The following is a 22246-nucleotide window of genomic DNA, read 5'->3' as shown; positions in this document are numbered from 1 at the left end:
AGACAGGGACTATTGTTTTTACACTTGCAGTTATGACATCTCTTGGGCTGATAGAGCACTTAGCTCTACAGAGGATGGTGACACTTGGTTCTTTGACAGTGGTGCTTCTAGGCCTATTACATCTCGCAGAGATTTGTTTGCCTTAGTTAGTGCACCTCCCGTTGGGAAATCTGTACAGTGTGCCAATAATGCATCATACCCTGTTCGTGGTATTGGGGAAATTTAGCTCACAGCGATTGATGGCTCTATTCTCCGCCTGTAGGATACTTTGTTTGTGCCTAGGATCAAGAAGAATTTGCTATCTATTTCCTCTTTGGCACATTGTGGTTTGCAGGTCACATTTGATGATGACCGTTGCATGGTTAGAGATAAAGAACACATGACTTTGGTCTTGACAGGATCTTTGTGTCATGGTTTATATGAGTTGGATGCTCTTTCAGTAGATCAGTCGGCATACTTGACATTCACTCTTACTCCTGCTATGATACAGGCGAAGTTATGGCATGCTGGTTTGGGGCATGTAAACCTTGGCAGCTTGATGCTTTTGCAGCATACTCAGATGCTGGATGGCTTACCTCTCTTGGAGAGACCTCCTGAGCACTTATGCGAGGCATGCATTTTGGGGAAAATGCATCGTTTCTCATTTTCCCGTAATGTTGCTTTCAGAGCAACAACCAGATTGCAGTTGGTGCATTCAGATGTTTGTGGACCTATGCAAACAATGTCATTGGGCGGTTGTTACTATTTTGTGACATTCATTGATGACTTTACACGTTTTTGTTGGGTCTACTGTTTGAAAAAAAAGTCAAAAGTGTATGATGCATTTTTTCCTTTCAGTGCACTTGTTGAAAATCAATCTGGATGTAAAATTAAGACTCTCCGTTCGGACCAAGGTGGGGAATACATGTCCTCTATGCTGAATTCTTTTTTGAAGCAGAAAGGCATAGTCCATCAGTACACTACTGCCTATACTCCACAACAGAATGGGGTAGCAGAGAGGAAGAATCGGTTACTCATGGAGATGGTCAGATGTATGCTAAGGAAGGCAAAGAGCTTGCCTCATAGTTTTTGGATGGAAGTAGTCATGTGTACTTGCCATATTTTGAACAGATGCCCTACCAAAGCCTTGAAGACCATCACACCTTTTGAGGCTTGGAACAGTCGTAAACCTTCTGTTGGCCACTTCCGTACCTTTGGGTGTCTTGCCTATGCCCATATTCCAGAGATACTTAGAAAAAAGTTGGACAACAAGGCTGTTAAGTGCATTTTTATGGGATATAGCAGTGAGAACAAAGGCTACAGACTCTATGATCCCGTTACAAAGAAGGTTTTTGTCAGCAGGGATGTTGTTTTTGATGAAAAATCAGAATTATCCTTGGCTGGTTTGGACACATATCAGGCTGCCCGTGATGTTTTTGAAGGGCTGCTGCCCATTACTTTTGGTGATTCAGCTGGAGCTTCAGAAAATGAACCTAATGTTCAACCAGCTGCTCCTATGGAAAGTGCAGAAATTCAACCATTGGCTGATCGGAATATTCAGCATAATGCTGAAACTGAAATTCAGCAAGAGCTTGCACACACTCAGGAAGCTAGACAGTTACCTAGATGGTATTTGCAGACTATGCAAGATAGTCCTTTGGATGCACCCATGGCTGGTCGTAATAGAAGGCAAACTCATTTGCATGATTCAACACATACCATGGAGTTTGTTATGGCAGCAAGTACTTTTGATAATGAAGAGCCTGAATGTTTTGAGAATGCACAACACAGTGTGCATTGGATGGCAGCAATGCAAACTGAATTAGATTCTATCACTAAGAATCAAACTTGGGATTTGGTGTCTTTGCCATTTGGGAAGAAAGCCATTGGAACGAAATGGGTCTACAAACTGAAAAGGAAAGCAGATGGATCCATTGATAAATACAAGGCACAACTTGTAGCTAAAGGCTACGCACAGAAAAAGGGCATTGACTATGAGGAGACATTTGCTCCTACTTCCCGTATGACGACCATTGGGTCTATGATTGCTTTGGCTGCACATTATGGTTGAACAGTGCATCAGCTGGATATCAAGATTGCATTTTTACATGGGGAACTTCAAGAGGAAGTTTATGTACAGCAGCCCATTGGTTTTGCAGTTGAAGGCTCAAAACATTTAGTATGCAAGCTCAAAAAGGCACTTTATGGTTTGAAACAAGCTCCTAGAGCTTGGTATGCAAAAATAGATGCTTTCTTGCTTGGTCAGGGGTTTCTAAACAGCTCATCTGAGTCTACCCTTTACGTATGTAAAGAAGGGGGATCTATGCTGATTATATGTCTTTATGTTGATGACCTTTTGCTCACTGGAACACATGCTGATCAGATTTCAGCATTCAAACAAAATTTGCAGCAAACTTTTGACATGTCTGACTTGGGAATTTTGCATTACTACTTGGGCATCCAGTTCATACATGATGCTCGAGGTATTGGGCTATCACAGTCAAGGTATATTGGGAAGCTTTTTGAGAAGTTTTACATATGCTCCTGCAGTTGGATGTCTTATCTACCTATGCAACACTAAGCCGGACATACAGTTTGCAATTTCAGCTTTGAGCAGGTCTATGGATCAGCCACGTATGTCACATTGGCAGGCTGTCAAGCGTGTTTTTCGTTACTTGCAGGGTACTCGATCTCTTGGGTTGCTTTATGCCAAGGGGGGACCACTGCAGTTACATGCTTACACTTATTCTGATTGGGCTGGTGATTATGATACACGTCACTCCACTAGTGGCAATTGTTTCTTTCTTGGCTCTTCTTGCATTTCTTGGCTTAGCAAGAAACAATCCATTGTTGCCACATTGTCATGTGAAGCTGAATAAAAGGCAGCTTTCACTACCACAGTTGAATGCGTATGGCTTAGACGCTTGCTAGCTGATCTGGATGTATCTGTTACGGAGCCTACTCCTTTGTTCACTGACAGTCAGCGTGCCATTGCAGTGGCACGGAACCCAGTGTTTCATGCCCACACGAAACACATTGAGATCCATTATCACTTTGTCAGAGAGAGGCTACATGCAGGTGATATCAGCCTTGTCTATTGTCCTACCACCAGTAATGTGGCAGACATCTTCACCAAAGCTCTTCCTCGTGACAAATTTGTAGCATTTCGCGATGCTTTAAATTTGATATCCTTTGGTGGCAGATGATCCTTGTACTCTTGATCACTCTTCACTCCAGGGGGGTTTATTGGGTATTTGACTCACGCCTCACTTACGCCTACGCTCATATGGGAGTGTCGGTGATCAGTAGGACACTGGGCACTTTTTACTTTCGATAGGAGAGGTTTTTTCCCCCAGATTTATAATCTTATTTTCGTATGTGCTTATGTTACACACTTATGGGCACTTACCGTGTTCGGGTGTGAACACCCCCTACAACCCTAAGGTTTAAGGGTTGTACTTTGTACTTTCATTCTACACTCTTTCAGTCTATTCGTTTTGGGTGCCATGCTTCACTCTGTCTCTCTCACTCTCACACTGTCTACTGCACTCTCAGCTGCATCTCGATCCTCTCACCTCCTCACAAAAACTGGGTTTAGAAGGCTACCACTTGGCAAAAATACCTGTGCAAATTGAGAAAACGTTTTTGGTTTTGGTTTCAGCCATTCAAATTAGTTTTTAGCTAGAGGAGAAGAGAGGGAAAGCTGGTGGTCCTTTTTGAGCATGGAACAACCAATTTTTGCAAGCGATGGCCATTTGGAGCCATCTACAGGTGGGTGACAGTAGCAGAAGGCCCATCACAGGCTCATGACAGTATCTAGAGGTTGGCGAACAACATTCAAGGCAACTTTGGTAGTGGGGGATTGCATTTTGGGCAATTTTGACGGGCAACAACCATTCTAGAGAGTCTCTTCATGAAGAAACTTTGAATCTCTCTCTCTCTCTCTCTCTCTCTCTCTCTCTCTCTCTCTCTCTCTCTCTCTCTCTCTCTCTCTCTCTCTTTTTCGTAAAAGGTAATTGTATTAATTACGAAAAAAAATACAAGATTACTTGATTACAAGATACATGACGACAATGCAAGTCGTCATGCGACGAGGTGCTAAGTACTACAAGTTACAATTTCATGGCAAGGATGCGGAGGAAATTGCCATATGCCAAGGACGGAAGTCCTCCGTAGAGAGCAAATCAGAACGATGGAGAAGAGCTAACTGCCAATACAAGAGGCCCTTAAGCCTCACAATATGTCGCTGAACATTATGGGCTGAGTCAAACAGAAAAGCATTCCTAATGGTCCAGTTATGCCAACAGCCCCAGTATCGAAGAAAGTGATACATGAGCTTCATATGTGGCTGTGCGGGAGAAGGGTATTTGGGCTGGCCCAAAACCCAATCAAAGGGGCGCAGTGTGATACCAACCACCCCCCGCCACACAGCCGACAAAAACAACCAGACCTTCTTAGCAACGGGGCAGGAAATAAATCGGTGGCGAGCGGTTTCCATAGTAGTGGTGCAAAAGAAACAGGTGCCATTGGAGATTCGTCGCTTGGAAAGAGCCGAAGCAAGCGGAAGACCCCCAATGATCACTCTCCAAAGAAAGACTTTATATTTAAAGGGTGTCTTGTTGACCCAGCCCTCCATCACCGTGACCCTCCACCAGGAGCGGGATTTACGCAATCCCCATAAAGCATTCGCTTTAGTAACCAGCCATTGATTATCTTTAATCAGGAGATGATACACTTGATTAGCAGAGGCTTTGCTCAAAGGCAGCCGGCCTTGTAGGTCCCAATCCTGCCAGGGATGATCCAAAGCAAGAGCAGGAAAGGGTTGTCTGTTCTGGAGCACCGTGACGAGCTATTCCCATAAAGGCCTATATCCACGAGGGATCCGGAAAATCCTCCTAGCAGTACGAAAGGAGATAAGCACATTGCGACTGGCAAGGGTGGCATCCGCAACTCAAGACAAGCCCAACCGTGCCATCCGGTTGAATTGTGGTCTAAGCTCATGTTTACCTTCCCACGAAAGTAGACGCGAGACCGCCAGTAATTCCAATTGAAAAGAGTTAGTAGCCAGGCGATCCTCCGTTGGGTGCCACTGAGCCTTTCGAAGGACGTGTTTCCAGGAACACACCAAATGAGTAAGCAGCGATGAAGAAGAACTGGAAAACCGCGAATCCGCATTAAGAACGTGCCACCAAGAACTCCGGAGTCGGGTATTGCCATGCCGAAGCCCATGATCCTCAAGGAAAGAACGGGCGATAGCGACCCACGGATGATGATCATCCGAGCACATGGCGCGGAAAAGGGACCAACGGAGTGCCTGCATGTGAGTTTGGGCATCTAAAATAGCTCCGCCACCCATGCTTTTGGAAGTGCACGCATGCGACCACGAGATCCAGGAAATACTTGCCTGCAATGAGTCCTTTTTCCAGAGCATGAAGCGAATAGCCTGAGTGAGAGCATTCAGGGTCGTAGGAGTCCAGGGCAACAATGGCAAGAAATATGTGATCATTGGCAACATAATTATCTGGGCTACTTTGAGGCGGACATGAAAAGGCCAGGCCTGAGACTTCCAGTACATAAACCTGGCCATCATCTTCTGAGAAATCCACTGCAGAAGCTGCTTTGGGGGAACATCAACCCCCAATGGGTATCCAAGATGCCTGACAATAGAACCTCGAGGAACAACCAGACCTTGCCAGTCCAAGGACTGCAAGTCCGACTCCGTGCAACTTAGAATGGCTGATTTGAGCGGATTGATACGAAGGCCTGACACCTGGCCAAAGAGACCCCAAACATCCAATGCTTTTCGAAGGTTATCCTTGTCCGCACGCAAAATCATAAAAGTATCATCTGCCAGGGATTGGCTAATGAAATGTTGCCCTGTAGGAAGCGACAGTCCGGTCAACTGGGAAGAGGCGGCCATATGTGATAACATGGAAAGAACTGGATGTGTCGCAAGGGCAAAGAATAAAGGGCTCAAAGGGCACCCCTGCCTGACAGAACGGGCAAGGACAAATGGCTCAGTAACACCTCCGTTCAGCATGACTCGCGAAGACGCCGCAGCACTAATGGTGTAGATCAGGTGAGACATCCGAGCACCAAAGCCCATAGCAGACATAAGGTCAGCAACAAAAGACCAATCCAGATAGTCAAAAGCCTTTTCCAGGTCCAGTTGAATCAACACCACCTCCTGATTAGAATGCCGGGCATAATCAATGCCCAATTGGGCATTCAAAACATTGTGTAGAATATTTCGGCCCTTAATGAAACCGTACTGGAGAGGGTGCACAAGGGCAGGGAGATGCTGATGGAGCCGATTCGCCATTCCTTTGGAAAAGATTTTGTACATGGAACCCATCAAAGAAATGGGGCGCCAGTGTGTCAACTTGGATGGCGAAGGAACTTTTGGAAGTACTTTAATAAGGCCTTGTTTCCATGAGGGAGGCATGATCCCCGTTTCCCACACCTGCTGAAACAGAGCCTGCAATGGTTTCGCCAATTGGGTAGCGAAAGCTTCAAAGAACTCATTGGTGAGACCATCCCAACCCGGACTTTTATCTTTGGGCAAGTGTAACAAGACATCCATAACCTCTGCTTCACCAATATCTGACTCCAGAGTAGCTTGCATGTCCTGGGGTAACTGATTGCGGACCAGGTCATAAAAGACCGAACGGGCCTGAGTAATTTGGGCTGAAGGAGGAGAAGCGGAACCGAGAAGGTCACGGAAATAATTCCTACACATATGCACAATAGTCTGAGGATCCAGGATAAGGTGGCCTTGTGTATCCTCGAGTCTGGTCAAATTCTCTCGAGCAGGAGAGGCATGGAGGGCTCGAAAGAACTTGTGGGTCTGACATGCACTGTCTTGCAAAGTCTCTGTTAGATGTTGCAATTTGGCCTGCTGATACGATTTTAACTGGAATTCTTTAACAAGATCGGCCACTCGCAGGGCCAGTGCAAGCAGAAATGCATCATCCGGAGTGTCCATCAGCAGGGAGCGAACTAAAAGCAGCAGGTCCTCCGCTGCCTGTCGACGGCGCCGACAAAGAGAGGCATGATAGATCCCATATTGCCGAGCAACCCGCTGCACATTAGAGAGCAATCGGTCAAAGGAGGCAGTGCCCTGAGAGGAAAAGTCCAAGCAGAATCTGTCAAGCATTTGCTGCATATAGCCCTGAAAAATTGTATGCTTTAAGTAGGAGGAGTTGAAACGCAAAGGGAGTCTCTCCAGAAATTGCTTGAAGGGGGCAATGGGTTGTGCAAGCAACTCGAACTGCAGAGGGAAGTGGTCCGACAGGACATATTGCTGCAACACTTTTATTTCAAGCATCTCAGGCAGAAAATCATCATTCTGCATGATATATATGCGGTCCAACCGCGACCATGTTGTGGCATACTGGGCCGAATGGAAAGTAAAGCCTGGAGAAGACGGGTGTAGCCAGGACCAAAGATCTTGCTTAAGAACAACAAGAGTCAAGTCGTGCCACATACGACTTTCTGGCGCATCCATGACCGAGTGCTCCAATGTCAACTGGGAAGAATTAACACACATATTGAAATCCCCCATGAAGAAGCCGCGTCTGCCAAGTGACAAGGAAGTCTGCAAAGTCTGCCAAAGCTCCCGGCGAGATAATGAATCATTCGGAGAATAGAGGCCAAGTAACCATAGGATTTCCCCTTCAAATAAGATTTCGACCACCAAAAAGCGGCCATGAACATCATTTTTAATAAGAACCGGCTGATATTTGGCATGTACAATCATGAGCACACCCGAATAATGCATGGCCTGTGTTCCTGCATAGAACAAACGAAAGCCATGGCAATCCACAACTTTACCGGCGTCACTGTGACTCTTGTGCTCAACAGCACACAGGACATCCCACTGATTCTCATACAATGCAGTCCACATGGCATGTTGCTTGTGGCGAGAACAAATTCCTCGCACATTCCACGTGGCTATCTTCATGTGTATACAAAACACAATCAGGTACGAGGCACAACTTGCCTCGATTTGACTTTGTCGGCGAGAATGTCCAGGACTCCCTCGTCCGAGAAATCTGCCAACACCGCAAAAGAGTTCTGAGGACCAGATTTGGAGGTCGAGGGCATATCGGCTTGCTTGGGGTTGGAACGTGGGTAACGACGGTCCCACGGAGTAATGACGTTGCCTCTTGTATCAAAAGCCAGCTGTGCTGGTGGACCCTTGAGACGATCCGAATACATTTTCCTGGCGGGCTGGTGGCGGGGAGCTGAAGAAACCATAGCAGGAGCAGAGCGCTCTGACGACATCATTTCCTTCCTGCGCACATATGTTCGCATGGAATCGTGTGAGGTAGAAGGCCCAGTACTCTCCATGCCAGCACCAATCCTGTTGCCTTTTTTGGCGCGTACTTCAACCCAATCAGTAGCACGGGAATCCAGACCCGAAACCTGTTGTTTACCTTTGGCCAGAACTTGGGGCGGGTGGGTAGGATCCAGATGCTGAGCATCACACACCATATCTTCCATGGGCGGAGCAACATGGGCTGTATCTGAAACGTGTTGTTGCTCGGGGCATTCAGCCATAAAGTGCCCCAACTGTCCACAGGAAAAGCAATGGCCAGCAAAATTGCCCCATTTCAAACGAAAGTGTAACGGATGCATGCCAGAGCAATTGAGGCGTAACCATGCAGGCCGTTTCCGTGCAGTATCCCATAACATGCACAAGCGGTTGCGATTCACAGCCCTGAGACTAGGAGGGACTAGAACCGTGCCCACAGCGGCCATAGCATCCTTTAATAGCGGCCAATAAACAGCCGGACAATTTTCCACTTCTACCCACACAGGGCATTCACGTTGCAAGAGGCGCTGGAAATCTGCCATCGGGCGCCATGGAACCACATAAACCAAGCAACGATCAAAAAACAAAGGCAGTTTAGACAGAAGAGTAGCACGGTGCGTCTCTGTTTTTAAGAGGACCTCAAAAAAACCCCGGGATCCAACAAAAATCTCTTCAACACAGTCCCCTTGTAGCAGACTCTGCAGCCATTGGCGAATACGGGAAAGCAGCGCGATGCGACCGGTGAAGAAAAGTATCACCGCGCGATCATAAAATTCCGAAAAGGAGCGTAGGACAGTTTTTGGCTCGACGGTAGCGTCCAGAACATCGTCTGGAGCAGAGGCAGAGAAGGCTTCCTGGTTGTGTTGAACATATTCACCAAGCAGCGTGTTAGCAAATTCCAACAGATGCTCCCAGTCCACCTCCTGAGAGTCCGCCGGATCCGAAGCAACCTGCGCATAGGAACGATCGGGAGTAACGCCTATCTCTTCCGGGGTGAGCTTGGAACGTTTGCCCGCAGGCTGGATGTCAGGACCCAGGGGCAATTCTTCAGTGCACGGAACCATATCCTCGAGTTCCTCAGCATCAGAGTCCGGGCCAAGTGCTGCCACCGTTTGGTCTAGGAAATCCAGATCCAAACCAGCCATCGTGTGTGATGAACTGATCTCACAGAAGGACTGACCGACACACTCTCTCGCTCTCTCTCTTTTCCTGTGTACAGAGCACAGGGCACGCGATTTCAGACGCTGCTTCGCTGACGAAGGTCAGGTTTAGGGTTTCACAGGAGCTGGGAAACAGGGCGTCTGGACAGCTCCGGGAGCAGGCGCGACAGTCAGCAACAGACGTCGATGCAGCCCTCGACGATGGTGGACAGAGGCGACTTGTAAAGGGGCGGAAAACTGGCAAGACGCACCTCTGCAGGATGTGCGGGCGGAGCTGGAGCAGGGGGGGGCACACGGGCGAGGTGGTTTCGGCGGAGCCTTCAGGCGGCAACGGCGGGGCCTGCAGGCGACGGCGGCGGGACCTGCAGGCGAAGGCGACGGCGGCGGGGCCTGCAGGCGCAGGCGACGGCGGCGGGGCCTGCAGGCGCCTGCGACGGCGGCGGGGCCTGCAGGCGCAGGCGACGGGGCCTGCAGGCGAGGGCGGCGGGGCCTGCAGGCACGGGCGATGGCGAACAGGTCCGTCGCGTCAAATCTCTCTCTCTCTCTCTCTCTCTCTCTCTCTCTCTCTCTCTCTCTCTCTCTCTCTCTCTCTCTCTCTCTCTCTCTCTCTCTCTCTCTCTCTCTCTCTCTCTCTCTCTCTCTCTCTCTCTCTCTCTCTCTCTCTCTCTCTCTCTCTCTCTCTCTCTCTCTCTCTCTCTCTCTCTCTCTCTCTGGCATTCTCTCACCTTCTCCAACGCATTCTTAGAAGATCTCAGCTTATGTTAACCATTTGGAGCAGATCTAAGCCAGACTTGGTGGATAGCAATGTGAATTCTTTTGTAAAGCCTAAATTTCTACAAAAATTAGGGTTTAGCAGTCACCTTGGTGCTGGTGCCATCAATAGAAGGCATCGTATACTAAAATCAGCTCTTGAAAACAATGGATTTATTAGGGAGTTTAGATGCATTGTAATGCATTGTAAAATTTGGGGCAACATTTGGCCAATTGGGGTTCTATTTTGGAACAATTTTTCCAATCTATTTGATGATTGTTGGAACATCAAAGGGCTTTTTTATCGACAAGGAGATTGTGGAATCTTGGGTTGTAATAAATCCATTAGCAATTGGAGATAAAGAAATATGAAAAGGGGTAGCAATTTTGGGACCAATAGGTGTGCACTGTCTAGGATTTTGAAGGTAAAGTGTGCATTTGAGCGGTTGCATCACTCTTTTTGTGATGCCACAATGATTGAGCAAATAGAGACTTATTGTTGTGGTCTACCCAAAGAAAACTGTGACTATTGCACCAAGACAAAAGTGACCAACATCACCCAATTGACTGAAAATGCAATTAGAGCTTATGCATCGATGCACTGGAATGAAATGAGCTTGATTGCTAAACCTGCAAATAATGGTCCATATGCCATCATTCCGTGTAGGTGTCCTAGGAAGATCAAATATAAAATTTATGGCTATGCTATCTTGCGGTCTGTCACGGATAGGCAAGGGCTACATCAAAGCGATCCACATCATGTCTCAAAGTCGGCCAATAAAAGAAAGTTTCAATTGCTTTTGCTATGGCATCAATGTCATTATGCCCTACATATCGAGGTGTATGACCTGCAACCATAACCTTGGCCCTTAACTGCTTTGTAACACATAATCGACCATGCATCATAAGAAGCCCTCTATAAGAGGATAGTGCTTGTGGCATTGACCAACTAATAATAGATCATGGACTGTAGAAAAGTCTTCATGGTGTGTATACTATCTCATCTAACTCATGATGATATACTATAGGCACTGTTGAACCTATATGGTTTTCTAGACAATGCATTAGCCACAACATTTTTTGTATCCTCCATATGCACTATTTGAAAGTGAAACATTGATAAAAAGTTAGCCCATCGCATATGCTTCTTAGACAGGTTAGTCTCCTAAGAAAATTTTACAGAGTTTAGTGATCTGTTTGTAGAACAAAATCAGCCCCTAGCAGATAGTGTTTCCAAGTAGAAACAGCATGAATTACAGCATGCAACTCTTTCTCATTAACATGCAAGTTTTTCTTAGCACCTTGTAAAATTCTGCTCTCATATGCCACAACATGGCCTTCTTGCATAAGAACTCCACCAACATTGTTTGCATCATGTTGAACAAAGGAAAGTTTTTTGAAGATATGGCAAGATCATTGTTGGATCTGAAGTAAGCCTTTCTTTCACTTTAATTAATGCTGCAATTTCCTTATTAGTACATGTGAATGGAACTCCTTTCTTCTCCAACGCATGAAGGGGTGAGACAATTTCGGCAAAGTGGTATACGAATGTTCTATAGTACAAACACATCCCCAAAAAGTTCTATTTAAAGGGGTGAAGGTATTTCAACAAATTGGTTTATAAATCTTCTAGAGTACAAACACAACCCCAATAAGTTGTGTGCATTATGCAAGATTTTCAAATGAGGCCAACTATGTATTGCTTCCAGCTTTGCAAGATCCATTCTAGCACCATGTTTTGAGACAATATACCCTACGAAGTGAATCTTAGACATGAAGTATTCACTCTTTTTTACATTAATAATGAGCTTATATTTTTCGAGTTACTCAAGCAAAGTAATCAAATGCATTTGATGATATGCCTCATTCTTTAAATAGACTATGATGTCATCTAAGAATGTGCCAACAGTAAAAACCTATGAGATAGAAAAATTTGGATATCATCAATCCTTGTATAGGAAACCTATTTTTTATGGTGTTCTTGTCCAAGGGGCAATAATTAATACACATTCATCATGACTCATCCTTTTTCTGCGCGAGGAGTACAGACAAGCAAAAGGGTTCTAAAATGGGCTCAATTAATCCTTTTTTCCAACAACCCATTAACTTGACGTAGTATTTCCTCTTATTGGGTAGTACTCACTCTATAGGGTGGCCTGTTTTGAGGCATACTACCATGCACTAGGTCAATAGAATATGAACCTCTAGGCTTTCAGGTGGTGATTCTCTAGGTAAGGAGTTGGAAATATAGTCTTGATATTCATTTAAGAATTCGGTCTGTTGATTGTTCAACATCGAAACATTAGACTTAGCATCTTTACTTTAGTATAAGCATTATTCGTACTCTTGGCATATTTGTTAGCCTCAAGGATCTTATCCTTTATATGCAAAATGGATGGGACTTTCTTCCCCCCTTCCACAATCTCAAATAGTACCCGTATTCTCTAAAATCTCTCTCCAAAAGAGACTTGCCATGTAAGGATCTCTGTCACTTCCAATAGATGTGGCATGCTATGATAGTTAAAGACATTTTGCATGAACAATCACATTCATGTGCTCTGCAGATAAAAGACTCAATAGAAGAAAAACAAAATAGCTAAGCATCACTGTAGAGCTTTGGCATTTGGAAAGCATGACTGGGTCTTGTTGTGCTTTGAAAAGGCTAGGTAAAAGAAGATGAAGGGTAAAGAGCATCTTTTCCGTCTACTTAGCATAAGGTATTATAGGCCTTTCTAAGTGTTGCAAAGGATCAATGAGGTGGCTTACAGGTTGTAGCTACTTGATCATTGGAAGATTCATAATGCTTTTCATGTGAGTGTTCTCAGGCGTTTCTAAGGTGATATGCCTAGGGATATCGATAATGAGATGCAGCCAGAGGTTGAGGAACTTGATGAAATCTTGGTTCTTAAGCAAACATTGGCACATAAGAAAAGGAAGATAAGTCTTCCATTGTTATTTGGTGAAGTTTCATAACTATGCATGCAAAATGCATGGGGAAGGATGATATGGTAGAATAACCTCATTTATTATAACTTTACCTCAAGTCTAGTCAAGCTCGATAAAGCACATTTTTGGAGCATTGTACGATGCTCAAGAGAGGGGTGGTGCTTTTACTTCCTTGATACAGATTTACTCACATATCTAGAGACTGTTTGAAGATCTTTAAGATTCCATACATGTACTTCTATGAGTAGCCTACTAGACATTTGGGTTTCTACAGTTATGCTTGGTTATTTACTAGTGCACTGAGCAGCATTTTGATATAGCTTTGGATTTACAACTATGATTGGTTGTCTACCAGTGCAGTAACTATCATCTCAGAAAAAGGTACATTGCTAGAAAATGGAGTAACAACAATGTGCTTGGTTACACAAAGATGTATGGATAATTGTATATTGGCAATACATGGAGTAACAATAGCGTGCTTGGTTACTTTGAAACATATATGAACAACTATACATTGGCAATACATGGAGTAACAATAGTATGCCTAGTTGTTGGAGAATATGTATTCGTCATTTTGTACGTCGTGTTGGATCTTAACCATGTGCAATTGGGATTGCTTGGGATTTTTTTTATTTTTTTTTTTTGGTTGGGGGGGGGGGGGGGGGGGGGGGGGGGGGACGGGGGAAAGGGCATTATCACCAAAATGAGAAATGAACTTTATGATTTAATGAAACTTCAAGAAGATTCTGAATTAAAATCAACTTCAAATCCGATACCCCTAACTCTTGGGATGGGACCATTGCCTACATAGTAAAGGATTTTATTATGGGCATGTAGTGGACAAGTGTATAGGCTATGTGGTGCAAGTGCAAGGCAAAAGTAATGAGGTGCAATGTGAAACTTTTGTGAAATTGAAACTCTCCATCTCAAAATTGAGTTACATTGGAAGTTTCACCATGTAAGTAGCTTACTTAGGACACTTGAATTATAAAGCAAACCCTTAGCTTAAGTTTGGTCCAGTGAGAAGATCACTTATGATTAATGACTCTGTCATTAATTAGTTATTAATAAAAAGTGAGATCTAATTAATGAGTAGCTGGTTACTTTTTTGAAAAGCTTATCTTCACTATTTGGGCCTCCTCCTCTCTCATTTCGAGTAGTTGAAGTTTAGAGACAGCCATTCTTCTCCTCTTTGTTGCAAAAATTGTAGGTTTCAGCCATGGAATAGAGCTGACAGCATCGATGATCTTCTCTTAGCATGGGGAATCCATTGGGTAACTTTGTAACTCCGTTTATAGCAAGGTATGTTGCTATTTTTAAAACCAAATATTAGAAAAATAGGTTATTATGAAGATCCTTTCTTTTTCTTTCTTTTCCTTTGAGATCTTAAGCCTAGTGACATTCTCATAGTTTTATTATGAAGAATCCCTATATTTGTGAGGGGAACAACATGAGATTGCATGGGAACTATATAGGACAGTTGTCTAGGTGGATGCTCGTGAAATTCGGTTCAAATGTTGAGCCTAATTTTTAGGGTTTGGCAAGATGGAGTATGCATTCACATTTTTGAACACTCTCCAATTGGTTGTATGCTAGTATTGAAGTTGACAAGGTTATTGTGTACTTGTGGATGAGTTGTGTTGCAAGAAATCATGAAAATACAACCATTGGTAACCAATTTTGAGTATATATGTAAGACCTCGCAGGCCACAACCTTGACAGGAGGCTCTTGAGAAGACGATCTAGTACAGAGAAAAAGTCCTTCAATTCTAATGAGCACGAGCGATCGTTTCACCTCCCAGCCTTGCTGGCCAGACCCATCGTGATCCGATTGCCAGCCGTCAAACCTTGGTGAGTCCTACTATTCTTAGACTCTCTTTCTAACACGGAGGGGGCACGACTCTGTGTGGGTGATTGTGGATAGGTTAACCAAAATGGCTAGATTCATTCCAACTTCAACTGATGTGAAAACACCAGAATTGGCTAGATTATTTGTAGAGAACATATACCGATTGTATGGCCTTATATTGTTTCTCATTGGGATAGAAAATTTGATAGTCAATTTTGGCGTGCGGTATTTAGAAAGTTGGATACTAAACTTAGCATGAGTACTGCGGACCACCCGCAAACTAATGGGCAAACTGAAAGGGTTAACCAAATCCTTGAAGATATGCTCAGGGCATATGTAAGTAAAAGGCAAACTAATTGGGAAGAGTATCTATCAATAGCAGAGTTTGCATATAATAGTGCCAAGCACTCTTCCACTGGATATAGTCCATTTATGTTAATGTATGGGTTTCAGCCCAGAGCTCCTCATGCAATAGGACTGCATAAGAAAAAGGTTCAAGCAGCCAAGTATTTTTTGGAGGATATGAACAGTATGTTAAAATTTGCTCAAGAAAATATTAAGAAAGCTCAAAATCCAGCTAGAGCTTATGCAGATCCTCACCGAAGAGACGTCTCCTTTGAAGAAGGAGAATTGGTCTATCTAAAAGTGTCTAAATAAACTAAAACCATGAAAACGGGACAATGTCCAAAGCTTTCACCCAGGTATTGTGGTCCTTTCACAATACTTAAAAAGGTGGGAGAACGGGCTTACAAGCTCCAACTACCTACTCGTAGTAAAATACATCAAGTTTTTCATGTGAGTAAGTTAAGGAAGAAGCTGGGCGATTTGGATAATTTAATCTTAAATGATAACATTGAGGAGCTATTAGATGACCAATCTAATCCACATGAACCAAAAAGAAAATAAAAGTTTGTAACAGATGAACAAGAAATACTATTTATCAAGAATGTTTGGTCAAGTGGAAAGATTGTTCAGAAGAAAGCTCAACATGGGAGCGAGTAAGTACCCTAAGAAAAAGTTTTCCCAATTTACAGTTAGACCTTCCAAGTATCGTTTTCGAGGATGAAACCGATTCTTAAGGGGAAGGAAATGTTATATTAATAAGGTAAATTACGGGAAACAGGCGCGAGGGACGACCGTCCGGGGGTCTTGGGCGCCCGAACGGGGTTAAGGGGAGCCTAGAATAAACTAGAGTCTAAGAATAGTAGGACTCACTAAAGGTTGACCGCTGGCAGTCGGATTACGAGGGAGTTGCCAGCAACTATCTAGGCAAGGCTGGGAGGTGAAATGGGACTCGTGCCATTAATTGTCCAAGATCAAATCAACTCTGGGAGAGTTAGCTTTTACCTATTTCCACGTTTTCATTGAGGCTAAGTGTATCACAATTGTATTAATTAAGAAAAAAGTACAAAATTACAAGATTACGCCATGCATGATGGCTCAAGGCCATCGTGTATAGCCTCAAATCTCTTTTATAGAAGGTCGAATGACTAAAATAGTACAAAAGTCATAGCAAAGAAGCAACAAAGATTATCGTATACCAAACCAAGTCCACCATGGAAAGGAGATCAATGTGCTAAATAAGGTTCAGCTGCCAATGTAGAAGACCTTTCAACTTAGTAAAGTGTGTCTCCACCCCACACATGGAATGAAGAAAAAAGCATTCTGAGTTGTCCAATTGTGCTAGCAGCCCAAAAAACAAAGGAATGGAAACAAGATCTTTAAATGTGGTTGTGTCGGAGTAGGGCTTTTGGGCCAAGCAAAGACCCAATTGAAAGGGCCCAGTGACATGCCAACCACAAACCTCCAAATACCAAACAACAAAGACCTGATTTTCCATGCCAAAGCGCACAAAAGAAAATGGTGGTGAGCAGATTCCACACTAGCGAGGCAGAAAAACACAGGAGCCATTGGAAATGCAGCATTTTGCAAGTGCTGCGGCAAGAGGCATCCCACCAACCAAAACACGCCAAAGAAAGACTTTGCTTTTGTGGGGAGTTTTATTGAACCAACCCTCCATGACATTCATTTTCCACCAATTCCAAGATTTATACACGCCCCATAATATATTGGTCTGAGTGACCAGCCATTGGTGGTTCTTAATCATAAGGTGATACATGTGATTAGCGGAAGCCTTTCTAGATACACTCAACCTACAAGGTCCCAAACCTACCAAAGTCGATCATAATCATGGGCAAGAAAGGGCTATGTCCACTGCAGTGTCGTGAAAAAATGGTCCCATATATCCCTATAACCTCAAGGGATGAGAAAAAGCCTCCCGATGGAACAAAAAGACATCAACCCCCTTGCAACTAACCAGAGTGGCATCAAAAACTGAAGATAAGCCCAATCATGCCATTCGATTAAATTTGGGACGAACATCTTGCTTCCCATCCCACACAATCAATTTAGACACTGTCAACAATTCCATCTAAAAAGAGCTAGCAACCAAATGATGCTCCACAAAGTGCTACTCGGCCTTTTGAACAAGCAACTTCCACAAGTGGACGAGCTAAGCGACCAAGAAGGAAGAGGATAAGGAGAAGGTAGCTTCAACATTCTCTCTCTCTCTCTCTCTCTCTCTCTCTCTCTCTCTCTCTCTCTCTCTATATATATATATATTTATTTATTTATTTATTTATTTATTTATTTATTTATTTATTTATTTATTTATTTATTTATTTATTTCATTTCATTTCTCTACGTGTGTGTGTGTAACTTGTGGTGGTCTTAGATATTGTGCTCTGATATCTCAACTTTTCCTACCCTAGGCATCCTTAAGTATGCTGCATGTGACCAATCCCCATTCTCATTTCAAGCCCTCACTATCACTCATCAAGATGCAATGATTCACAGCCTTACTAGCCTTGGCTGTTTTCTTTGTGCTTGCCACCCTTCCCTGACCTTGCTCGCATCACGTGACAGTATTCTTCATTTGCTAGATTAGGAGTTTTCCTACTTGTCTTGCTGAAGTTATGGCATGTCCTCCTGTATGACCCAACTGTGTGCAAAAATCCCTTCCAATATAAAAGGAAGTGCCTTAGAACTAAGCTGTCGGGCACAGTATCAAGGGTGCCAGGGCTTTTTTGAAATCCTCATACAGGGTGAGTATTGCCTTTTGGGTGGGTGCTCTAATGGGAACTTACCAAATAATCCCTGCAGTTATTTCTTCCACCATCCACTCCATTGACATCTCTCCCCCATCAGCCTGGGCTGTGCCCACACAGGCTCCAGTAGCCTTATCTTCCTCTTCTATCATTCTTAGTCTCCCCTCCTTTCAAATCCTTATTTTGCACCGCGTCGGCTCCAGTACATTAAACCTCATTTTCTGTATGAGGCACGCTAATGGCTATGGTTTTTGATTGTTCAGTTTGGTTTGACTTGATTATCACTTCTTTGAGTTATCAAGCCTAGATTAAGATTCTTATTTTATCTAGGAAAGACAAGTTTACCACAAATATACATAGCTAAGGCAAAATACTTCACAAGTACTCAGAAGATGTCAACTAGTAGATCTCATTAAGCTTTAGACCTTGTGATGGTACGAGCTTTATATGCTTTGCTCTGATGGTGCAAGCTCCTTGATTTTTCCTCAAACTTATCATTGTGACTCAAAATAGACAACACGCAATAACAGTATCTAAAGATATAATGCACAAACAGCACAGTACATGCACAATACAGAGTCTTAAAACCTGCCTGGTTAACAGCTTCCCCAAAAGCTACAAATGCAAATTCACCACCAGGGGCAAGCAGGAGCCCAGCACGGACAGCAGCCACTGTGGAAAGGCCAAAAGCTCGGCCAACTGAAGCCACCAAGAAGGTTTTCCCAATAAGGAGCAAACTTAGTGCACCCATTATGGCTGGAAACTTAGCAACAAACAGCTTGGGATCTATTGACATGCCCACCTGCATCAGGTTGGAAAGCACCATCAAATCCCAACTTTCAGAAAACAACTTATTGAGATGGAAAATTTTTTTTTTTAAGGACTCAGGAACTGGACAAAGTGCATCAAATGGTTCGTTCTGAAAACAGGAAATTGAAAGGTCTTCTATAGTGACGTAGTTCTTTCTAAGAAGCACAAATACATTAGTTGTTCCTATGAAGCACAAGAAATGTATCCTGCTCGTCCTGTTTAGACGCTAAGTTTAAATTTCAACTAAAATCACAAAACAACTGCCCAGGAGTCTCAAATGCAGTACAGCTTAAGCTGATCGGCTTTACTTTTCTCAAGCAGAACAAGTTTCTTGGTTGAGCTATCATCATGCAAGAGTAAACGAGAACAGGTACAACAAGAACAGTGCTTAGGTGCTCCTAGAAAGGTACTATCAATTCACTCTGTGGCTGGCAACCCTGTAGGAGGTTGACAGAGATGAAAACATGATCTTTCTCAGCACCAAGGAATAAACTAAGCTGCTCTTCTCCATCACTTACAACTCAGCTCAAACTCACTTCCCCCTCTCTCTCAGAGAATACAAGAACTAGAATCAACTCTCTGAAAACATGATATTTCTCAGCACCAAGGGATAAGCTAAGCTGCTTCTCTCCATCCCTTACAACTCAGCTCAAACTCACTTCCCCCTCTCTCTCAGAGGATACAAGAACTAGAATCATCTCTCTGAATGAGCTTAATCTGTCATCACTTTCCCTCAGACTTTCAGTTTATAGATTTTTTGTGCAGCAACCATGTTGTCATACAGTAGCCTCATAGTGACCCCAAGTAAATGTATGACCTTCTAAGTGCACTACCAACACGGCCACCCTTTTCCTAGTCCATTCAGGTAACTTTTTTTGGACCATCCGAGCAGCATATCTCCTTACTACAACAGGAATGCAATGCTTCTAACATATGATATGATTACGAACTGCATTTGAAAAGTCACAATGACAAGTATAAATATACATCATTACCATTCATGTTATTAATCTTCATGCAGTTACCATCTTTCACAGGTTTTGCAAATGACATAAATGAGGATTTCAAACATTGGATCTCTCCATGTTCTGCATATTGAGTGAATGTAAAGTATCCAGAAATATGCATGTGAGCTTGTATATCACAAGTATTAGCAAGACAATTTTGTATTTAACAATCAAATGGCAATGACAGTTATGTAGGTATAAGAAGTCTTCAAGAAAGTATCACTTGAAAACATTGAATTGATGAAAGTCACTATAATACTATTGAATCATTCTGTATTTAAAAAAATACAGAAGCTCATCCAATGATTGCATTTGTAGACAAAGCAAGCATGTCAGAATGAACAGAAAGCCTTATTTCAAACCCTAGTATATTTCACTTGGTTCAAAAATAGTACAATTCTTGGCAAAATGTAGTAGCAAAACTGAACTGAAAGCATGAATCCCTCCCATTAGAAGGCTTCAGGTCTCCTGAATACACAATTAAAACTGGCAGGAAAGGTAAATCACTTACAGTCATGAAAAATAGGCCTAAAAGCAAGCCACGATATGGTGCAATGTCCGACTCCACCTGTAAAGCAAATTCTGTCTCCGCTAGCAGCAATCCAGCCAAAAAAGCTCCTAGAGCCATAGAAAGACCGGCCTAATGAAGCAGTTTAATTGACCCCAACATGAAAATATTTATGTATCAGTTTTCAAAATAGCTTCAGTATAACCGCATCACATATTCAAGGATGTGCAACAACCTGCTCTTGTAAATAAATATAAATCTTAAAGAAAACACATCACATGGTTAAGAATGTCCAATGACCAACCCATATTAAACAGAACACAAACTTCCATCTATAACGGTTTATTATTGCTCCATTCCTTAACTTTCACATTTCAGCTATGTAGCTTGATAAACATGCACATTATAAAGTTTTCTGTCTAGATTCTTCAAGGCTATGAATACCTGTTGAAATAGTGACCAAGCCCACACAAATATGTGTCTATTTTCATATGTACAAGCACATCATGCACACATTTGTAAGCATCTCCTTGTGTTACATGTGTGTACTGTAATGGTGTGGGTAACAAAAAGAACAGTGAAATGCATCTGAGTGACCCTGAAACCCATTACAGGTGAACAGGCTGAAAAGTTGTGAATCCACCGGAAAGGTTGTTCTTCTTATTGTTGACTAGGTTGAAACAGCTAATATTTTCTCTAATATATAAGAAGCTAAACCTGACAACTGAGCCTAAGGAGAACTACATTATATAAAGTGTACTATGAGACATCAGGGGGAGGTGTAACTGCCTCTTTCGAGAGGGATTTGGACCTCTACAGCAGATCATGAAATTCAAGGATCAAAGGTGCTTAGGGTTCAAAGCTCTGATAACACAGGCAGACTCTCTTAGGAGACATAGGAACAACACCCTCCAATTCACCTAGACAGAGGGCTTTGACTGACTTCTTCCTCGAGACAATCGCCTGTACCAGTGCTCTCTGCACTCCTTCCTAAGAGGCGGCTTCTTTAGGCCAGGCCAGACATCATCAGGAGCATCTTGCAGGGAGGTATGACCCTAGGGAAAGCCAGGTGCCCAAGACCCCCTGGGAGATGACCCCACTACCCCTACCATCCGACAATCCAAGCCATCATTACCTCTCACCAAAGGCACCCACAAACCACCTTATCCCCAAAAGGATTGAGCACATCTTGTTACGACCCAGGAGACATATATTGGAGGCCAGACCAACCCTATTACCTCTCACCAAAGGCACCCACAAAGCACCTTATCCCCAAAAGGATTGAGCACATCTTGTTATGACCCAGGAGACATATATTGGAGGCCAGACCAACCCTATCGCACCATAACCGCAGCCTATCTATTTTCTTTTCAAAGAAGACAAAGTCTAATTAATGAATATTAAATACCTTCATAAATTGTACATATATGTTTGTCCATATGTATGTCTTTATGCATATACATATATGTATGAGTTTTGTAACCGAGAATTACCTGAAAGGTCTTATCTTCATACCCTTAAAGCATGTCCCAAGTGTCATGGATTTTTTGGTGAAGCCCAACATTAGGCATCAAATTAAAAGCCTGAAAGAGAATTCTAGATGTCTAGGAGAGTCGTTCGTGCCTTTTCTCTCGTTAGTTCTTGATCAAGATTGCCACATTAGATTTTTTGCAGTCTGAGTGGGCCGAGGGGGTCCAAGCTTGTATAGAAGGGAGCATCATTGCTTGGTTTCTTTGGACCATGAGATGGAGTCATGCTATAGATTTATTGGACATATCCCCTCTAAAGACACTCTAGGATTTGGATGGGGCTT

At 43.3% G+C, this 22246-nt stretch overlaps 1 protein-coding gene across 3 annotated transcripts in view; it reads right to left on the bottom strand.

The window, feature by feature from the left end:
- The window catches only part of LOC148028458 (K(+) efflux antiporter 2, chloroplastic-like), a 181600-nt gene that overhangs the window by 70939 nt on the left and 88415 nt on the right, over positions 1-22246 (bottom strand). For all 3 annotated transcript variants that reach the window (XM_087690261.1, XM_087690262.1, XM_087690263.1), the window contains 2 exons: positions 20437-20565; positions 18701-18910 (listed from right to left, as the gene is read on the bottom strand). In XM_087690261.1, coding sequence (XP_087546387.1) covers positions 18701-18910; positions 20437-20565 — 339 coding nt within the window. The remainder of the gene's footprint in view (positions 1-18700; positions 18911-20436; positions 20566-22246) is intronic.

The sequence above is a fragment of the Lygodium microphyllum genome, chromosome 12 (genome assembly GCF_053477565.2).
Source record: "Lygodium microphyllum isolate KBCC chromosome 12, Lygodium_microphyllum_v1.1.10, whole genome shotgun sequence".
NCBI lineage: Eukaryota > Viridiplantae > Streptophyta > Polypodiopsida > Schizaeales > Lygodiaceae > Lygodium > Lygodium microphyllum.
The sequence above is the reverse complement of the archived record's forward strand: the minus strand, read 5'-3'. Positions and strand labels throughout refer to the sequence as shown.